At 39.2% G+C, this 21,949-nt stretch overlaps 1 protein-coding gene and 1 pseudogene across 1 annotated transcript in view; one reads left to right on the top strand and one right to left on the bottom strand.

The window, feature by feature from the left end:
• WDFY1 (WD repeat and FYVE domain containing 1) overlaps window positions 1-21,394 on the bottom strand; it is a 36,582-nt gene extending 15,188 nt beyond the window's left edge. The window contains exons 1-7 of the mRNA XM_008577717.1: window positions 21,331-21,394; window positions 15,470-15,543; window positions 9,388-9,442; window positions 5,992-6,142; window positions 4,015-4,127; window positions 2,040-2,166; window positions 728-833 (exon numbers count right to left, since the gene is read on the bottom strand). Coding sequence (XP_008575939.1) covers window positions 728-833; window positions 2,040-2,166; window positions 4,015-4,127; window positions 5,992-6,142; window positions 9,388-9,442; window positions 15,470-15,543; window positions 21,331-21,337 — 633 coding nt within the window. The 5' untranslated portion in view covers window positions 21,338-21,394. The remainder of the gene's footprint in view (window positions 1-727; window positions 834-2,039; window positions 2,167-4,014; window positions 4,128-5,991; window positions 6,143-9,387; window positions 9,443-15,469; window positions 15,544-21,330) is intronic.
• LOC103594492 lies at window positions 16,237-16,917 on the top strand (annotated as a pseudogene).
• Window positions 21,395-21,949: the final 555 nt, after the last annotated feature.

Genomic DNA, 21,949 nt, shown 5'->3' on the forward strand with positions numbered 1-21,949 from the left:
AAAAAAAAAAAAAAGAAAGAAAGAAAGAAAAATAAGAGAAATTGTTTAGACAGAGTGTCTGTATAAAGAACTGAGAACTGGAAGAGACCTTAAAAGTCATCTCATTCCAGAATTTCACTCTATGGAAGAGAAAACGGACACTCAGAAAAATTAGGGCACTTATCTAAACAAGGTCTCACAACTAGTTAGTGGCCCAAACAAGTGAGAAATCAGGTCACCTGAAAAGAACAGTATCTCAAAAACGAACTCACTGGAATAGAACTCAGTGGAAAATAAAAGCAGAGAAATAAAACATTTTCCTGGAAAAATGTCAAGCACTGAGTTATGTCCCTGATGGGAATCACTGGTGCACTTCTCAGGGTTTCCACACAGGCATGCTCTGGGACCACAATGGCACTCCACAGGGCCTCTGGGCAATCCAAATATCTGGGTATGCAGGAAGACTGCCTGTCTCAAAGTGTCCTTCAGTGTATGTCTCAAGGCCGAGAATCAGCCTAAATGCTGTCTGTATATATTGCTCCTCTTTGGTGGAAACTCTCAAATGAGTAGAGGATGCGGTGCAAAATATCATGCAGGACTTCATCACACAATGATCCACAAGCAGAAGTGTGAGGAGCTGGGGCTGTCCGCAGCTCAGCCGGCATTCATGGCCCACAGGATGGGAAACCCAGAAGACAATTTCTTGGGGACCTCCTCTTATCAGCCTTGATAAGCTCTTGCCTCTTACCTCTTCTCTGCTAACATCCATGTTCCATACTGCAATTCCACCATCCGAGGAACAGGAGACGAGCTGCCTCGTGAGCTGCAGGTAACACAGCGACTGCACCCTGTCACTGCAAATAGCACAGACAACAGTCACTTGTCTCAGTGCAGAAAAACATATGAGAAACTGTCTTCATTTAGGCTCAAATTTCTCCCCTCATTAGAATTAGCAAGTGGCAGTTTACACTGACTATTTGGTATGGTAATATGGGTTCTAGTTAAACTCTACTTGGCATTATATAAGTTATTACAACAAATCATAGTCTATAAAATAAATACTACTACTTTCAAATCAGTCATTAAGAATTACAGGTCAGAGATGAGGTGAGGACTATGGTTTTCTGGATCAATCACCATCATTTCTCTTTCAGATGCAACAAGATTTAGCTACTTGTGCAGAAACAAAGAAGAATAAAGGAAGTGTCACTCCCTCACTGGAACACAATTCACACGAACAAGTAGTGAAGCACCACGGAGGTCACTAGAAGCATACACACATGCATGCGCACATGCACACGCACATGCACACGCACATGCATACACACGCACACACACAGATGGGGTGAAGAAATCTACCTCCTTCCTGCATGCTTGTCAGACTACTCCTCTGGATGCCTAAGGAAACAATCTCCTGGCCTGCTGACTTTTTACAGAACATTGGCTGATTACCAACTTGACTGTGATTACAGTACACAGACTAACCAACAACGAAGACAGGAAAAGGGGCTGAAGCGGGTGTTCCTTTTCCTTTCAAGACCAGAAGGCAAGAGCCTAACTATTACAATGTCATCGCTTAGGCAAATAAGACTGAGTCAAAACATACATTAGTTTTTAATGAAATACCTCTTAGAATTTAAAAAAACAAGTTAGGCTCTCAGTTAAAAAATCCCTGAGTATCGCATGACACGCAACTTTCCGTGGTCAAAGTCCTCACCTGCAGTTCCCAACCCACACCTGCCTTAAGTGCATGTCTCAATGGGGTGACTCTTGGGGAGAGCAAAGCGATAAGTGCTCTGAAGACTAAAAAGGAAGAAAACCCTGCTGAACACCAGACACTCGGGACTGACAGAAAACGGTTAAACGTGAACTGAACCCTATCAAACTGCTCTCTGAAAAGATAAGATTTGAAAAAGTAGTATCAGAATACTAATGTTTTGCCCTGGGTCTCCACAAATGCAGACTCTTTCCTTGGAAAAAGTAGTATCAGAATACTAATGTTTTGCCCTGGGTCTCCACAAATGCAGACTCTTTCCCCACTCCCATGAACGGTCACGCACTGATGGCCCTGAAGCAAGAGCGTCCGGCCTTTCCTTCCTCCAATGTCCCACATGATGATGCTGTTGTCAGATGCTCCAGAGAAGAGTAACCGTTGAATAGGGTCCCACCAGAGGCAGGCGACACCACCTAGGGATTTGAGATGGAGAAAGAGAGAGAGAAGGGGGCCAGGGAGCGAGAGGTTAAGTGTAGCTCTACATCAGGACTTACACATTTGACAGCTAAGACCAATTAGGACCAGCTGAGTCTTAAGTAAAAACACTGTACAATGGGTCATTCACCCAGTGATCATGAGTCAGAGAGAAGACACAGCACATCCATTATCCAAAGCCATAAAATTAGGATTTTTGGTTGTGCACCAAACTACTTTGAATACAAAGATTTTTGAAGTTTTTCCTTGTTCTGTACTAAAAAATTATAAAGTAGCTAAATATTAGTTTAGAAAAAGCTTTTGAAGAAAAAAATTGCTCTTCATATTTAATGAGAAAAACAGTAAGGTGGTTATCTTATATAAATTTTACATTATTCCAGGTTTCTGAGAACTTGCAAGCATTTTACCCCAAGACTCCTGTGTTTAAGAATTAAATGCCTCAGAAAAAAGGCTGTAGGTGTACCACAAAGTTATGCCAAAGAATTTAGGTAAAAAATCTAAACCATACATTTTACACTTTGTATTGGCTAATCAAATTTGATACCCTTGTGGAAATCTTTGTTTCTACAGAGTTCTTTCAACATATCTCTTCACTGTTCATTGATTGCTCTTTGCCTAGAAGAAAATTATTATGCAACTTAATAAAACTGAAAACCAGTCACACAAGCTAATAATAATTTTGATAGGTATACAGAAAACTAATGAAGCTATATACAAAAGCAAACAGCAGAAACCAGTCTCTCTCATAAACTTTTCAAAAAGAAAACAAAAGTGAAACACAGTATTCTGTAAAACTAGCTACAGAGGTAAATTTTGCACAAATTCTGACCCTGTCTAATCCTATGCCCCATGCACATCAACTAGAGGTCTAACAGCAGATTAACGTGGTCTTTCAATAGCAAAACTACTATGTAGCTGCCAGAACCCATTCTGCCCTTGGAAACCCAGAGAATACTTGAAAACCTGGGAATCATGAGAGAATTAGTCATAAGCAGAAAGCAGTTTCCTCAGGGGCGTCTGCTTTGCTGCTCAAACCTATTCTAACTTGCTGTTCTCCTTTCTTCCTTTTCTCCTACAAGGTCCCTAATCTAAGTACATCATTAATTCTTTCAACAAATCCCCAAGTCTTCATTCTAAACCAGATGGCCTCAAAGCTTGTAATTTGTGGCTCACACTAGAATATGATCCCGTGATCTGTATAAAAACTGCATTACATTCTAGCTTAGCATCCAATGACACTTCTACATGATTACATATTTAGACATGGCGAGTTACTCAATACAGCTAATGGAATTTTAAGGCCCCTCCACAGAGGTTTGCCAACTCAGTGCACTATAGAAATAATGAAATTCCACTCAATAATTTTCTTCCTTCAGTCCCTATCCAGGGTATGTTTCCCAACTAAAGGCTGAACTAGCCCATACATTTCTTCTGGTTATCCTGATCTATCAGGTCTTGCTCAGTGTCCTAGAAACTGATAAATTAAAAATAGTATTAGTAATAATAATGATAATAATAACAATTCTTCCAAAGGTCTTACCATTTACAAGAAATTTTAAAGGTCTTCAGAAACAATATTTAATTTAAAAAGATAAGCAACACAGAAAGTATTATCCATACAAGCAATCTGAAAGGAATTTTGACAACAAGAAACTAAACCCAACGCGCTATCTTCTTTTAATTTTCACTCTAAATACCACCTCTGGCTAATCAAATTGAAATCTGAAAGATCATGAGAAGTTGATCATTCATGAAACCACAAAGCTGAGAACAGAATTTGGATGTCCAAATTAGGTGAAAATCTGTTGGGTGATTACACAGCCTACCTTCATGTCCTTTGAGGGTTGTGATAACTGAACAGGTGTCCTGTTCAAGCTTCAGTAGGGTGATCTGTCCAGAATAGTCACCAACAAAAGCATACTGAGTATCAAAGTCATATCTGAGGAGAAACAGTCAAAGGTATATAACAGAATCCATCTCAAAATCCTCCCATGCATTTGAAAGAGAATAAGCACAACCCTAAAACTATAACAAAAAGGAAATACTCAACTGACCATCACACAATATGTAAATATTGAAGGAAAAAAAATTAAGACAGCTAAAATTACTGGGAAAATTAGTATTTATTTATTCAACGATTATTCATTGAGTGCCTGTTACTATACCAAGCAATATCCTGGGAACTGGCAATAAAAAAGTTAAGAGCTGGCCGAGAAGATAGACATGAAAACAGGTAGTTATGATCAAGTTATAATAAAGTTTAACAGAGTAAAATTGCTAAATAATGAAAAAAGCAAGGAAGTACTAGAACAAAGTGGCTATCTATGAAATATGTCTGAAAATAAAGTAAAACTGACAGTAAATACAGGAAATGAACCATCTTCCTTTCAGCCTAAATGATTTATCTTTAAATTAAGAGGACGATTTACTTTAAATTACTGTGGACAGCTTAATAATCCAAAAGGCAGTTATTTGTGATAATAGTAAATTTAAATTTTAAAAATATATTAACTATTGCTAACAACTCAGTACTTTCTCAGTTTGTGGTCAGAGAAATTTGTGGAAAACCAGTAATTTATACACAACAAGATAACTACTATTTACAATGGGATAACTACTATTATTCCAAAACACGGGCGAAAAGGCGCACCGCAAGCTGAGCCCTGACTACATGATTCCGTGCCATTTTCTATAAATCCATTGTGAGAGGCCTAGTGCTTAACAGAAACACTTATTCAGCACATAGTGTATCTCAGTATTTTTTCCTTGTTTGATCCTGAAGTGCATGATACTATTTTAAATGCTTATTTTGAATATTCCATGCTATGCATCCATTTATAGCAAACATTTTACAAAAAGGCTATCAATGGAAAAAAAGAATTTTACAAGGCCAGACAGAGAAACTACTGTGGAGTATTTGCCTGTTGCTCACAGTCTTGATCTTGCCATCACTAAGATACACAGCAACCAGAGCTAGACTTAAGCAAGGGTGAGTTTTATATGATAACAAATTCCACATAGTAGTAGGAAATTTTCAGGGCAGTAATTTTTAACATTTTTGGAGCTCCTGAGGCATCTTTGAGAGTATTATAAGGATTACGGGCCCTCACGACACACACAAAAAGCATTAAACAGAAGTTTTGCATAAAACTCCTTGTAGCTCATTTATGAACCCCAGGGCCTACTATATGGTATATTTTCTTACAGGGTCTGCAAGTAACCAATTACTAGATGATCAATGCCTGTTTTTTTTTTCATGCAATAAAAAGCCTTTCAATTTGAATTGCAAAGGAATGAGGAGAGGGGTATGCATTAATGAGGCTTGGGATTTCCACAATTTTGTATTCTTTTTTCATGCAATAAAAAGCCTTTCAATTTGAAATGCAAAGGAATGAGGAGAGGGGTATGCATTAATGAGGCTTGGGATTTCCACAATTTTGTATTAAAAACCTATAGTGGGCTGGCTGGTTAGCTCAGCTGGTTAGAGCATGGTACTGAAAACACCAAGCTCAAGGGTTCAGATCCCAGTACTGGCCAGCTGCCCCCAAAAAAGAAAACTACAAAAAACAAAAACAAACCTATAAAACTTCCCAGCAGAGAACAGCAATTCATTTATTATTTTAATAAACTCATTTTTTACCAAAAAAGAGCAGATACAGAAATTCTTGGACTTTAGGTGAAATATGTAGAATTCATTCATTCTTCAGATCTCAATTCTCAATTAACAGTTTATGATCAGATTCTAAACTAAATATTAAGAGAAAGAGGTATTGGGAAGGGAGGCCCAGCACTTTGAAGGATACTGTAAGCACGAAGCCCAGGAAGTGAAGAAGCGCCGCCCGAGCATGTTCCCACTGCGGGTGCACATCCAGCTGACACACTTGTCGTGGCCGGTGCTGATCACCCACTCTGTGGACAGGCTGAAGATAATCGCAGACACCCTGTTCTGATGAGCTGCAGGAACAGAAAGGGACAGTCTGTGCCCTTCAGGAAGAAACATGATTTCCAGAAACACAGAAACTCTCTCAAGACAGAAACTGAGGCTCAGCTTCACAATCTAGTCGGCCTGTACTCTTGTGCACATCCAAACAGTTATATCATGGAAATACCTGCCCCCTGTGAGCAGACTGTCTGGTCCCTACACTCTGTCCAAGGCCCTGCCTCTCCGCCTCCCCATGCAAAAGGCTGTCAGAAGCTACAAATCATTAAAGAGCAATGCTCAGGAGGGATATGAATAACAATCAGAAATAGAATTTGTTTGTTTGTTTTTTGCTAGGCTCAGGAGAACATTTTTTATTTTGCTCTGAAAAACCTTAACTATTGATGAGTTCCATATGGGAAGCAGCAGAGCAGCAGTCTTTTCTTAACAGAGTAATTTTTTTTTTTTAATCTAAAACTTTAGAGGTTTGACCCTTTAGAAAACACTGGCATTGTAAATAAAAGAGACTGCAATTTTTTTTATCTGGTTTTATTGCAATTCTAGAATTGGGCAACTCTTCATTCCATAAAATAGAGTAAGTGTTCCCAACTGTACTTTTCTAAAATTAAAAATAGTGTTAAGCATTTTGTTTCTGGAATAATTTTTGTTTGTTTATAACCGTTTATTATTTATAAAAACAAAATATTTGTGAAGTTCTCTATTTCAAAATGATAGCTGATAATGAGGAAGGCATTCTATCACCTAACTTCTGAAATATTTCCAAGTCATCTATAAGCCACACCAGGGTGGTGACCTGCCTTCTACTTCATCTGGTACAGGACCTTGCATGCAGTAGGTGTTTAATAAATGCCCAATCTGCGGAATGAAGTCAGAAGCTAGACAGAGAAACCACTGATCTTGCTCTTAGCTACTTCGGAAGAACTGAGGGACTCTCTCCAAAAGTCTCTGAAAAGGTCAGATTCATCCACTGCTAGGAGGTTACACTAACAATTAAATACTCATGAAGGATCCTGAAACTTACAGGGTGCTCTAATAGCTATTAATCTTAAATTCAAGTAAACCAAGTCTCAGCTAACAAGAAGTACCATCAGCTAAGACCTGACTAGGTGACTAATGTGAGGCTTAGTGCTTTTTCTTCTTTAATAATATTTTTAATTTGAACACTTACAGGTTGTGTATTATGCCCATTTTCAGATAATAAAACTCAGAAACAAACATTAAACACATTAAATACATGACCAAAGTCTAATAAGGTATAGATTAGCTTGGTCTGTCTGAGCCCAAACGCTTTTCCCACTAAACCTGCAGTTGTCAAACTCAGGACAGAGACAAGATTTATACTAGTTGGTGGTAAAGATGCTGGACTAAGTAGTCAACTATCTTTTTTGCAGGGGGAAGAACTATCCTCTTCCTAAGATTATATCCTTTCTGCTGTTTTGTTTTTCAGGTGTCCTTTCTTTTATAAAATTATGGTCCAATATGCTTTTTTTTTTTTTTTTTGCTTCATTTTTATTTTTTAAAATCTCTCACTTGGCAAAATAAAAAATTTGGCAATCCCTATATTAGTCCTCCAAACATTTTTAAAAATGTTATTAGTCAATGAAGTGCAAAGGTCTGGTAAACACTATAAGAACTATGCTATTCTATTGCCCATAAAAAATTTTGACAACCAAAATATAGGTGTAAACAACATAAGACATATAAATATGAAATAATTTAATAAAGAACTTAATGATAAATACAATAATTTATTAAGGAATTTACTTTTTTTAAAAAAAAGTCATCAGGCATATAAAAAGTCTCCAAATTCCTAGGTATATATTTCATAAATGAACTTACGAATTCTTGATTATTTTAAAGATAAGGCTGCAAGTGGTACCTGAGAATTCAAAGTTGTTTCTGTTGCTGTAATAACACTGCAGTGTTTATACATTATTCAACAATGCAAGATTGCAAACTGTTATCATTCACTGTCACAAAACAGTTTCCCTGACCAACATAATCCAAGTTCAAATGTATGGTTATTGTCGCATCACTTTCTCCTATTTTAAATTTGGAACAGGTGAAACAAGATCTAGGGAGAAGCAATTTGGCCTTCTTATTAAAGTTCAAAAATCTCTTTTCTGTATCCTACTATTACATCAAATTTCACCAAGATGAACTACATATACTGTAAACATCTAGACTCTAATTTTCACCTTTATCCACAAGCATGAAATATAAAATTTTAGAAATATAGGGTGAATAAAATGAGGCTAACTGTTATGCCTTCAGGCAAAGTTTCTGAGAATCAGTTAAATCATCTGATGGGAATTCACAACTTAATGAAACCACTTTGGTTTTTGCAATTTCAATCTAAAGTTAGCATTAGGAACTTGCTTTTGTTAAGTTTAAAAATATCTTAATTTGCAAGGCAAAGTAACAACTGGGAAAAATGTATATGCCACAGATGTTCCAAAGCACTGACAGCTTTGCAGTGAAAGCTTATAATTCAATTAGAAAACACTACAACTCCCTTCATAAAAGATGACAAATGATAGACATTAAATAAAGCTTAAATAATTTCCAAATTGAGAACTTTTTTGACTATCAAGTTGGCAAAAAAAAAATTATAAGGCAGCAATGTTTTGAAGACTTAATGAGCAGGCACTCTCAGCCACTACTCATGATGCTGTAAAAGTTTACAGTATTTTTACACTATTGCTGTGAAGCAGTTTGCAAAATAAATCTAGAGCATTAAACAATTTTTTTTAATGTTTTACCTAGTTACTCCATTTGTGGAAATTTGTCTTAAATACAGGTGACCAGAATTACAGGATTAGTTAGTGTGTGTATATATATCTATAAATTATACACACACTCACAGATACATACATATGTATAAATAAAATAGTGTGTGTTAGCAAAAAATGGAAGCAGGGCTGGCCAGTTAGCTCAGCTGGTTACAGCACAGTGTTGTTAACACCAAGGTCAAGGGATCGGATCATCATATGGCCAGCCGTACACATGTCCAATAATAGAAGAATGGTTAAATTAAATCTGATATACATATGCGAGATACAGAATTTTTAATGTTAATGAGTAGGAAAAGGATGTCAAATATCTCTGAAAAGTTAATTGTCTCTCTCATAGTTGATATAACAAAACTAAAAAGTTAATGTGAAAACCTAATTTTACTCATGAGAGATGATGTTCTAGTTTTTTATGTGTATACCTACATGTACATATGCAAGAGTGTGTGCCTGTGTATTATAATTACCTGGGTAGGTCTTGATAAAGTTCATTTTATTAAAATCTTCAGAAACATGAAATTCCTAAAATATAAATGGATGCAGTAAGAAAACAGGTTTTAAAAACAACAGGAACTTAACTTTTGAAACAAAATAAAATCCACAATGGGTCATCACAAGACCTGGGACTTCGCTGAGCTGTTCAAGGATGGTATGAATTGCTTCTTTCATCAGACCTTTCCTCAGGCCATCATTTCTCTGGGGGACCAGACCGAATCGAATGAAGAAAGAGCCGTGACCAGCATGGCATTTTTGTCCAGTTCTTCTTCGACAAGTGAGTGCTTTATATTCCCTTCCCCCAGACTGCAAAGTTTTGTTAATTCTGTTCTCTTGGCTACATAAAAAATCCTTTGAGATGATGTATATAAAGCAAAGACCCATTACTAACAGAGTCCATTCTCAGCTACTATAAAAATAAGGCATTGGGTATTTCAACAATTTAATGGGAAAATTATACATATTTAATATACAAACACATACACGCAAAAGGAAATTTAGACATCGTGGGTGGTTTTTATCATCTTTTTATACTCCTGAATTTTCCAAATTTTCTATAGACTGTGTAATACTCTATAACTTGGAAAAAATTAAAAGTACATACATTTTAATGAAAAAATAAGCCTCAGCATGAAACTGAGACAATAAAACAAAACTCTAAAGAAAAAGCATTAATTAAGAATTCTATTAATCAGTACTAAATTGATAAGTTCTTAAGGCTCTAGGTAACATGGACATTTTGGATTGTTGAAGGACCAGAGAAAAGAAATATGCACACACAAGGGAATACAGATTTCTTGTTCTCCATCTTGTTTTTGCAAAGTACAAGAATGTAGCAGTATTATATATTAAACTGTATTAGTTGGAAGATGAACAGATCAATTGTTAACTAATACTAAATTGGACTGGCATTGCACCTTTCCAGTGGAGAGCTACAAGAGCTTTTATGTGCCATCCTACAACCAGAGTCTACCCTTGAACTAAGAGCCACTGGAAGGGTCTTCAGAGAGATGAACGCAGGAACACGGCCATCACTGGGGAAACTAAAGATGCACTCATGGCTTCTTGTTATACATGTGTGTGCACATCATCATGACATTCCTATAAAATGTCCAGGAGAAGTAGAAAAAGAATCCACTACTCATTGTGTACTTAACAGCCGCCCTTGGTAGATACGACCGGGTGAGCTGCTTGGGCAGAAGCCTGTCCTTTCTCCTGCCTCTTTCTTCTTGGTCCTCAAACAAAATCAAGTCATTGTCTTTAATTTTAAAAACAAACCAAAACAACAAGGAAACTCTTTTAACTACATTACAACTTTCCTTTCCCCTTCTCAGCCAACACCTTCTCTAAAGATGAGCCCACACTGGCTACCCTCAGGCTCTCTGCTCCTCACCTCCTGGTCACCCCTCAGTCCGCTGCACTCCACAGCTCCACCACCTGGAAGGGCTCCCCCTGCCATCCCAACGGTCACGTTCCAGTCCTGGTCTTGTCCTCTCTCTGCTGTTACTCACCCTCCCTGAAATTCACTGCCCCTCCGGGTTCCCAGGCCGCACTGTCCTGACTGGCCCTCCTCACACTGTGCCCATTCTGTCTGTCTCTCCTGTGGGCTCCCAGTCCTCTGACTTTCCCTTAAATGTTGATATTCCCCAGGGAATGTGACCTTGGCCCTCTGCCCTTCTCGATCTACCCACTATGCCCAGTTCACGTCAGCCACTGTTGTAGTTTCCACTGACAACAATACTCAGCACTCCCAACCCCCAGCCCAGACCAAACCCCTGAGGTTCATGCTCATGCACCCAACTGTCACACTGAACTTGCTCTGTTTTCTTGGCTGGCCCCAGCACCTTAGCCCCCAGCCAGTATGACGGTGTTGGGGGGAGTCAACATTCCCACCTAAAGCACAAGCACCTTTATCGCACCTCCCGACCCTTCTGGCCCAACCCTCCTCCTGGCCCGATGTCCTACCCCAGCGTTGATCCCGAAGCACAATATACTAGTCACTTGGCAAGCAACTGGGCCCAGCCGGCCAGACTCCAAAAAGGAAGCAGGAGCTCTCAGGCGCTCCCCTCCTTCCAGGCCTTGGAAGGGGGACCCAGCTCTCTGGGACAGGGGTCTTCTCCCCGCCCCCTTGTCCAGGGCAAGCCCCTGCCCATCCTTCAATCTCTGATTTTTCCTTGGGTGGGGCTTGCCTCTGTCCCTCCTCCAAGCCCCTGCAGCGCTGGGTTGGATGACTGAGGCCACTTGTTTCAGGGACCCCAAAAGGTGTCTCTGGCTCCCAGGACTGTGTGTTGTAGGTCTTGGGGGAGGGGACGTTGGGGGTGGGATGAGGGGCCAGGGAAGGGGTGCAGGGAAGGAAACTCCTCACCAGGAGAGCCAAAGGCAGGGTTTTGCCTTACCCCAGGAGCCACCCCAGCCCCCTCCCTTTGTTGCCATGCCCCCCTCCCCCAGGCAGCCTGCTGCTTTCCCTTCCCTTCCTCCCCTGCCCTGCTCTGAGCTGCATGGTCCCCTCTCCCTGGGCAGCCAGGAACGAATCTGAATGGAGAATCATCAACCAATGAAAAACTAAAAATAAGGACTGTGGGGCCCTCCCCCCAACTCCACTTCGACAGCCACCCACTCACTCACACCTGTTCCTGCCCTGGGAGAGTCCCCACCTGCTCCCCCAGGCCCATAAGTGAGACTGCACATCAACCACTGTGAGAAGAGGGGAACTACTGGCAAGTGTGCACCATGGAGTATCAGTGATACTGACAAGGAGACTAACGCCTTTGTAAAAAACAAAACAAACCCAAAATACAAAACTGAACTCATCACCTTTCCCCTCTATTGCAGCATCTTGTCTTATAGGGCAGCTAACCTCCTGGCTAGAAATGTGAAAGTCATCTTAACATGATATTCTCTATCTCAACACACCCATCTCTGTTTTAACACTCACATTTAATCAAACATTGAGCCCTGCTTCCCAGACAGTTCTTGGAGCATCACCTCTTCTCCATGGTTCTGCAGTCTCCTGTTGGGTTCCTGAAACAGCCTCCGAACTGGCATGCCCACTTTCAGCCTTGCCCCTTGAGCCCATCTCCCATGCACTGGCACATCGAGCTAACAAAACTCAGAAACCTGACCACTCCACCATCCCCTACTTCATGCTGGGCAGTGATGCCCTAGAGCACTTGATCCTAAGGCTCACCTCAAGGACTTCCCGAAAATACAGATTCCCAGCTAACTCTGAAGCTGTGGGTCTGGCACGGAGCTAGGGAATCTGTATTTCAGTAAATTCCCTAAATGATTTGCATGACTGTGCAATCTTGGGAAACTCGACTAATGTGAGTCAGTCTAAGCTCCTTAAGGTCACACTCAGGGATCATCATTTCCCCTTTTTCCCTGGCTGGCTTCCCCTTCAACCCCACTCTTGAATGTCAGAGTTATTTCAGGACTCAGGTCTGGGCACTGTCTTCTCTCATTCTCTCCCCAAGTGATCAGTCATTCCTATGGCTTGAAAATGGCCTGCATGCTGATGACTTCCCTGCCCAGGCCTCCCCCCAGGCTCCAGGTTTGCATATCCAGCCAACCTCGCATAGCCATTTGGATGTCTCACTAGTATCTCATACCAACATACGGTGATTCCTCCTTGTCCCTTTTCCCCACAACTGTCCACTCCCCACCCCAAGCCTTTCCCTTCCTAGTAAATGATACCACTATCTACCCAGTTGCTCAAGCCAAAACCCTGGCTGTCACCTAACTACTTCTTCTTCCTCCTCTCCCACACTCAAGCTATCACAGTTGGATCCAGATGTACGTAAAATCCACCCACTTCTGCCCATCTTCACTGCCCCCGTCCTCTCACCCAGACGGCTACAGCAGCCCACCTCTCCCACTGCCCCTCCTGCTGCCCCTCAATCTACTCCCCACCAAGCAGCTAGAGGGATCTTTAAAAAATATAAATTATATCATGTCATTCTTCTGCTGGAACCCTTCAGTAGTGTCTCATTGCATTTACAATGGAATTTAAAACTTTACCCAGGCCTACAAGGCCCTGCAGAACCAGGCCACTGCCCACTTCTCCAATAGCCCCTGGCATCTCTCCCTGTTGCTCAGTATCATTAAGCCAGGATAACCCCCTCCAAGTCCTTAAACACACATAGACCCTTCCCACCTCAAGTCTTCACAAAACATTCACTTCTGGAAGCTTCCCTGGCTCTCTGCCTGGCTGGCATAGTGTCAACGGTGCCAAGAAATTTCAATGGAGAAAGAATAGTCTTTTCAACAAATGGTGCTGGGATAACTGGATATCCACATGCAAAAAAATGAAGACGGAACCCTCCCTCATATATAAAAATTAACTCACAATGGATCAAAGATCTAAATGTGAAAGCTAAACTATAAAACTCTTAAAAGAAAACATAGATATAAGCCTCATTTATACCTATAAAGATTTACATAAATGACCTTGGATTAAGCAATGGTTTCTTAGATATGATATCTAAAGCACAAGCAACCATAAAAGAAAAAACAGATAAGTTGGACTTCATCAAACTTAAATAAAGAGAAAAGACAACCCTTAAAATGGGAGAAAATATTTGAAAATCATGTATCTGATAAGAGTTTAGTATCGAGCATATGGAAAAAATTCTTAAAACTCAACAATAAAAAAACAAATAACCCAGCTAAAAATGGACAAAGGACTTAAATAGATACTTCTCCCAAGAAAATACTCAAATGACCAACAAGCATATGAGAAGATGTTCAATGTCACCAGTCACTAAGGAAATGCAAATCAAAACCACAATGAGGTACCACTAGGATGGCCATAATAAAAACACAATAAAGAAAAACAAAACAAAGATAACAAGTGTTGGCAATGATGTGAAAAACTAGAATTCTCATAGATTGCTGGTGGCAATATAAAATGGTACAGCCACTTTGGAAAACTGTTTGGTGGTTCCTCAAAAGTTAAATATAGTTACCATATGACCCAGCAATTCCACTTCTAGGTATATATACACAAGAAAATTGAAAACGTATGTTCACACAAAAGCTTATACCTGAATGTTCATAATAGCATTATTCACAATAGCCAAAAAATGGAGACAACCCAAATGTCCATCAGCTAATGAATGGATAAACAAAGTGTGGTACGTCTATATGACGGAATACTATTCCACCACAAAAAGAAATGAAGTAACTCATTCAAGCTACCACATGGATGAACCTTGAAAACACTATGCCAACTGATAGAATATAGGACATAAAAGACCACACATATTGCATGATTCTATTTACATAAAATGTCTAGAACAGGCAAATTCCTGGACTCAGAGAGTAGATTAGCGATTGCCAGGGGCTGGAGGAAGGGAGAAGGGAGAGGAAGGGGGAGTGACTGCTGATGGGTAAGGGGTTTTTCTGAAGAGTGATGAAAATGCTCCAAAATTAGAGAGTGGTAATGATTGCACAATCTTATGAATATATTACAGAACCACTGAATTATACACTTTAAAATGGTGAATATCATGGTATATGAATTATATATCAATTGAGAAAAAAAATAAATATATATACATAATAGGAACCATAAAACATACCAGTCAATAACAGATTGAAAATTTTAATATTTGGTCCTACATAAAGATAGTGTGAGAAGCACTGCCCTAAAGAGTTATATGAGTTCTTGGCCCTATGGCTAGTCCCTAACCTTGGTCTCCCTCCCGCTCCTGTCTTTCACACACACACTCAGAGTGATAAAGGCTCTCTACCATCACGGCTGAGGGATGGGGGCTGCTACGGCTCTCATACTCACTGTATGAAGGCTGTGCTTTGCAGGCCAGCCCGAGCACCAAGCCATCAATCATGACAGCATTCTAAGCTCCACGGAACTAGTTTAAAATTAAGCACTAATTAAAATTAATCCATTTACAGGCTTAACATTTACACTGAATTAAAAGATTTTTTATGCCAAACAATCAGGCATCCATTAGCTTTATTTAAACGGTCCAACATAAGTGACCATCGGGGGATCCATATAAAGAATTTAATGAGTACCTTCTAGAAGCTACCTACCATTATGGCTCCATTATCCTGGCCCACAAATATCCGTCTGCTATCATGATGGTAGGCCATTGCAGAGCAGGGAGCTGCCAGAAAGACAAAGACCACATTATGAGCAAAGCTAAGCACTTTAAGTCATTGTTCAAAGTACATTACTATTAAAAAGAGTGCTTACAGGGGGGTGATCTGCTACCCACATGCTCAGTCGGTCACCCTGCCCCTGCCACCCTTCCCCATCAGAAGTCAATGAGTAGCTGGAATCTGTGGAAAGAGGGGTTCCCAGCACCGGAATTCCAATTTCATGGCATATGTGAGCAAGCTGGGAAAGCCACCATGGGATTACTTTTTCTCCCCAAAGATCAAAAAATGCTCCCTTTTGCAGTGACACACAGAACCGAGTTTGTAGTAACAAGAGTTGTGAGGTGTAGACAGGTTTCCTTGTCCACAGCAGCATGACGTGCCTGGGATAGCATCTGCCTCTTCTCATGTACACACCCCTTCCATGTCCTACCTACTATTCTTCCAGAAATCATGGGCCAGAGAACAAGTTTCAGAAAGGAGAAACTCTAAATTGTCTCCTTCTGCTAAAAATCAGAATTGAAGTGATTTATAAAATGGAACACTTGGAAAAAGAAATTTTGGGCTTCATTTCAACTTACAGAATTTTAATTAACAATGAAAGAACCGCAACAAGGAAATGCATGCCAGGAAACAAAACCAAAACAAATGAACTTGAGTTTACTTTGAAATACAACTCATAAAAAAGTAAAAGAAAGAGAATGGCGGGCACAGATTTGGTGGCCAGAGAGGCTACGGTTGATGTGTGCCGTGTTTTGATCAAGGTTCTGAAGCTCCTGCTGTGTGAGAAGCAGCTGTGGCACTGGTGGAGGAAGAAACTTGCAGATACTGACCTACGAAGAACTACCTGAGCTACCTGACAGCCCCGGATTATTCTGCTTTTGAAACTGACATAAGGAGAAATGAATCTGAAAGACTGGTTGCTTGACAACCAATTGAATTACTCAGTATGAAACCATACGAGCTTCCAGCCCCTTCCTCGGATCAGAAAAAGGACATTACTGCATGGTGAGAATGTGTAAACAATTCCATGTCCAGTTACAACATCGAGCAGTTCAAAACGACAATCTGGAAATAATGTCACAGCATAGGCTTAATGCCTGGAAAATATATAATGAAAATATTGTTCATGTGGTTAAACACACACAGAAAAAGAGCTTCAGAAGTTAAGGAAACATATTCAGGATTTAAACCAGCAGTGAAAGAACACGCAACTCACTGCTGGATCTATGCTGAGAGAAATGGAGTCGAATTGGATTCTCTGGTTAGTAAGAATTAGGAGACTAAGCAGACTATTGTCCAACTAGAAAACGAAATCTCTCTAATTAAGCAACAACATGGAGAGGCAGACAGACAAAGAAAACATCCAGCAAGACTTCTGAAAAGACAAATTAATTTTGTGGGTAAAAAGGAAGAAAAGTCAGGCTTTCACAGAAAATCAGTCATCTGAACTTTCTATGAACTATGAAGGACAACAGCATCTCAGACCCTCTGATGGTTAAATGTTTAGAAATTACAGAAGGTGTGGACTATTCTATTAACTCTATTTGTATATCTTAGCAAAATAAAAATTTTCAACTTGGTGGTATTTTTATAGCCATAAGAAAACTTTAGGCTTTCAAACTAAGTATGATTGTAGAATAACACTATATCACAGAATTAATTTTGAGCCACTTGGACCATATTTTGGATCCCAGGATCTAAGCTGGCCAGTTAGCTCAGTTGGTTAGAGTTACAACACCTAGGCTAAGGGTTCGGATCCCCACACTGGCCAGTCACCAAAAATATAAAGGAAAAAAAAAATCAATATCAGGATCTTTACTTTAAGCTTTCAACATGCACAAGAAGTTGGAAATTTCGATTTATGCTTTAAACTTTGACTAATAAAGAGGTAGTTCTAAACACATTGTTAATTAGCAAACAAACAAAAAAGTAAAAGAAAAAGCATCTTCTAAGTGAAGTCACCATTTGAAAATAGTTTAAAGTTCTCTCTCTACAATGGGCTGATATTCTTCACCAAAGGAAGAAAGTAAACTGTAATACCGGATTATACCAAAAGGCAAAAACACAGCTAACAACATGATCAGACCATACAGAGAGACTGTTTCAGTTGCATTCAAGAACTATGTAGTTGAGAGGTAAGTACCAAAATTGAACACAAAACAAGTAGAATTGACTACAAGCCTATACATCCTCATCCACTATACTGATCTTTGAGATTATAAAGGACAATCATGTCTAAGAATTATAACCACAAAGATACATATATATCTTTATACAATAAAAATGCTCTTTAATTATGCTTTGATGATTTCAAAGATTAATTGTCATCATTTTTGCTTGCTCTTCTCAGTTGGTACTAAATGTTGGCCTGTACGGGGATCTGAACCCTTGATCTTGGTGTTATAACACCATGCTCTGAGCTAACCAGCCAGCCCCTTTAATGCGCTAAGTTTTAAGCTTCTTTTCAATTCTTTTTATACCCAACCCTATAACAAACTACATAAATATGTAAAATCCCTCCTTTGTGTAAAAATTACAATGTGCTAGGTAATTTTATGAGGCTGGAGAATTTTAACATTTAAAAAAAAAAATCCCTAGTTTGTTTTGTATATAATGATTTCCTGGCTTTTTTCCTAGAAGGGAGGTTTCTATTGGGATAAGTAGTCTAAATTTTAAAAAGAAGGGGAGGGACTGTATAGTCAGTTTTATAAACAAGCAAAATACAAATCATATTTTGAGATTCAATGGACTTTTAAAAAGGCATCACTGCAGTCCAAAATTATATGCTTAAAACTCTGGATCAGAACAGAGGGCCAAATCCAGCCTGCTGCATGTTTTGTTAATAAAGTCTTTTTGTTCTTCGGGAACACAGCCAGACCACTTCACTGACGTATCATTGATGATTGCTTTCATGCTACAATGGTAGAGTTGAATAGCTGCTACAGAGAGGTATGGCCCACAAAGTCTAAATATTTACTGTCTGGCCCTTTGCATAAAAAATGTGTAAACCCACCCCATAACTGTGGTGGGTAGCATAGTTTTGGAATCATAGACAGGCGTGGTTTGGAATTCTAACCAGAAGCAATCAATTAACCCCTGGGACCTCAGTTTCCTCATCCACAAAATGGTAAAAATATCATCTACTTTGCACAGCAGTTGTGGTACTTTCATAAAATTATATTACAAAAAAGGCATGAGGCACATAGTAGATACAGAAACTAAGGGTTGCCATTTCTCTTTGGCTAAAGCAGATTCTGAAAGTTATTTCTGTTAGGTGAGGTAATGTCAGGGAACATAATTGGACTACATATGGCAATATACTAAACGTTTGGCTTACTGGTCAGGTCACAGGAAAAAGTTTAAATTGGCAGATAACCACTAAAACATCCTAAATTGGGTAATCTGCAGATAGTGTTTAGAACCAGTATGGCACTTTTCTTCCTGTACTTTGAATTAATTTTGAAATAAAAGTCATTCTGAAACATACAGGCTGTTATTTCTCATAATCCATTCACTCTGTTTTCCTCTGTCAGTGTTCTTGCAGTTTTATCCATAGATACAGGTCCAGATGGAAGCAATAAAGAAGTATCTGGAAGCAACAAGCTGAACATGTGTAGATACAAACATGCAGCTGTCAGCCACCCACTGCAGAGACGCTGTGGCTGTTCTTTCCAGTCCTTCCTTCCTGAGCTGGGAACTACTTCAGGAAGGGACAGTTAACCCAAGTTAGAGAGGGATGGGAACAGAGAGAGCGACATCCACTTGCCCAAGATCGAAAAGCTCAGAGAGTGCACACAATTCTACTGCAAGGGTTTTTGTGTCCTGGGAGAGAAGTTAATTACAAAGTTGTACTAAATATTGGGGGAAATACAAGCTGAGGGGTAACTGAACTAAATATAGGACAAAATCCATCTCAGTCTTTGCCTCTATTTTAATAAGCATGAACTCCAAGGAGATTAAGCTATGACCAAAATATTAACTATGGAGGAAGGGAAAGGTGGGAGGAATAACAGCAACAGCATTAACAAGATTTTCCACAATGAGGACAAAACACTCCCCAGCACTGGTATGAGTTCTTCAGGCTGTTGCTACTTCTAGTTACCAGATCTATCACTTGGCCATGGGGAAATAAGGAGTTATCAGCCTAGCAAAAGCCTTTTTTTTTTTTTGGTTAGGTAAAGGGTGGGCTCAGAGACCCAGGGTGTCCCACCCACTTATGCCCTGCTTCAAAATCTCCAAAGTAAATTTATCAAACAGGCTCCATATGTACATTAACATTAGTCAATTCATATTTCAAGGTAATACATTGCTAATACTTTGGTAATACATCAGTCAATTCATATTTTGAGATAAGAATTCAGAATGCCCTGCTTCAAAATCTCCAAAGAAAATTTATCAAACAGGCTCCATATGTACATTAACATTAGTCAATTCATATTTCAAGGAAATACATTGCTAATACTTTGGTAATACATCAGTCAATTCATATTTCAAGGAAATACATTGCTAATACTTTGGTAATACATCAGTCAATTCATATTTTGAGATAAGAATTCAGAATGAGAAATCAAGGTTATGCATTAACAGTACATGCAGACATGAGTAACAAGGAGATACTACTGCTTGGCACAATAAATTATGATCAGGTTTTCAAGCAGTCTTCTAATGGGCTATGTATTGTAAAGTTTTATCTTTCCTTTTATAATAGTGATCTTTACCAGTACTCCAAAAAGACTATTTCATTTTCACTGAATGATATCTAGACAGAATTGACCAGCCTGCCCAAGGTGTTGGAAGAAGGCAGAACTAATGAAAATCCTGATAAACTACTAACTTTTTGTTAAAATTATTATTGAACTGAACTGCCATTAGAAGTCCCCCAGCCCTGCCACCCCCCCAACCACCCAGATGGCGGGGGGGGGGCCGTGGGCCTAAGCCATGCCCCACCCCCACCAAATCCACATCCAGCCCATTGAAGGAGCCAGGGTCCCCTCCCCCTCCCACTGCTCCACATATCTTAGAATGTAAAAAAAAAAAGTAATAAATAAATTTTTAAAAACTAATTTGAAAAATAAAATCATTGTTGAATCCAAACACTACATGCCACTGAAATACATGAACAAATAAGAACATGCTAACCAAGAGGGGAGGTGCTTGGAAGGGTGACTCAAACTGTTTATATGTAATTTACAGAATAATTGGTTACTCTGTGTTTATAACAAACTCCATAACTCTGGGATACCTTTAAGAAAGCTGTGAACAGTGCCAACAGAACCTCAAACAATTGTTAAGACCTCTTCCCAAGGCTGTCTTAAAGTCTCAGCGTAGATGCTTTATCTTCTAGATCTATTTTTAGAACATCCCTGACTACTAAGAAAATTCTCTGTTTAGACCACATCTCTCAATAGTACCCAGAGTTTATGAGAAGGTTGGGCAAAGGCTGGGCATAAGAATATGGGAATATACCCAGTCCTTTCTTAGTGCCAATATCAGCTACTACTAAGTACAAAGTTACTATGAATATAAGTTGGCCAAATTAATGAGGGGAGAAGGGGGCTCATACCTTCCCCCCCCCCCCGTTTTGCTCAAGTTTGCTTCAGTTAAGCCAGCAGACCTAACTTCCTTTGCAAAAGAAAAGTTTTCCTGTAGTTTATTACAGCCTGTCGGAGGTATTAGGCAACTAAGAAACTTATTCTGAAATCTAATAACAATTTCTAATCAGACATTTTGAAATATAAGTCAAAGACATTAGAGACATTTTCCTCAAGTGGAACAACAGTTCAGCTACTTACAGGCCATTGTGTGGTAAATGCTGGGCCAATACTGACCACTGTCTCTTTTCAGCCATACTCGGATGGTTCTACAGAGAAAAGAGAAGAAAAGAAAAAAGAGTAGCCTTTAGTAATTTTATCTTCTTTGGTGTTCCAGGAAAACTTAACTCTTAATCTTTTTATTTTCAATACCGTTTCCTAACTGACCTTATAAAGTTAGTCAATTGGACAAATTGGATATACATACACACACACAGAATATTATACATAGTATAGAATTTACATCTATTATATACAGTTACATATGACCATATACATTAACTTATGCAATATCTAGGAGTCAGGATTTCAAATAATTTTTATAATATGAAAATGTTCAAAACAAAAGAAAATACAGAAAATGCAAAAAAAAAAGATGTTCGTTATATAATGTTCATTATATAATGAAATACAAAGAAAACAAACTATTCACCGCTTTTCTTGGTAGAAATGAATTGTGTGAACTTGGCTGCTAGACTGTCTGAACCCACTGAGGACAGCAGTGGGCACAACTGGACAGAAAGCGGGAGCTGGACAGCAGGAGCGGCGTTGCGTGCACAGCTCGTCATTCCCCGACAGCTCTCAGCCTTCGTACCCAGGA

Source organism: Galeopterus variegatus, unplaced genomic scaffold (genome assembly GCF_000696425.1).
Source record: "Galeopterus variegatus unplaced genomic scaffold, G_variegatus-3.0.2 Scaffold1569, whole genome shotgun sequence".
Taxonomy (NCBI): domain Eukaryota; kingdom Metazoa; phylum Chordata; class Mammalia; order Dermoptera; family Cynocephalidae; genus Galeopterus; species Galeopterus variegatus.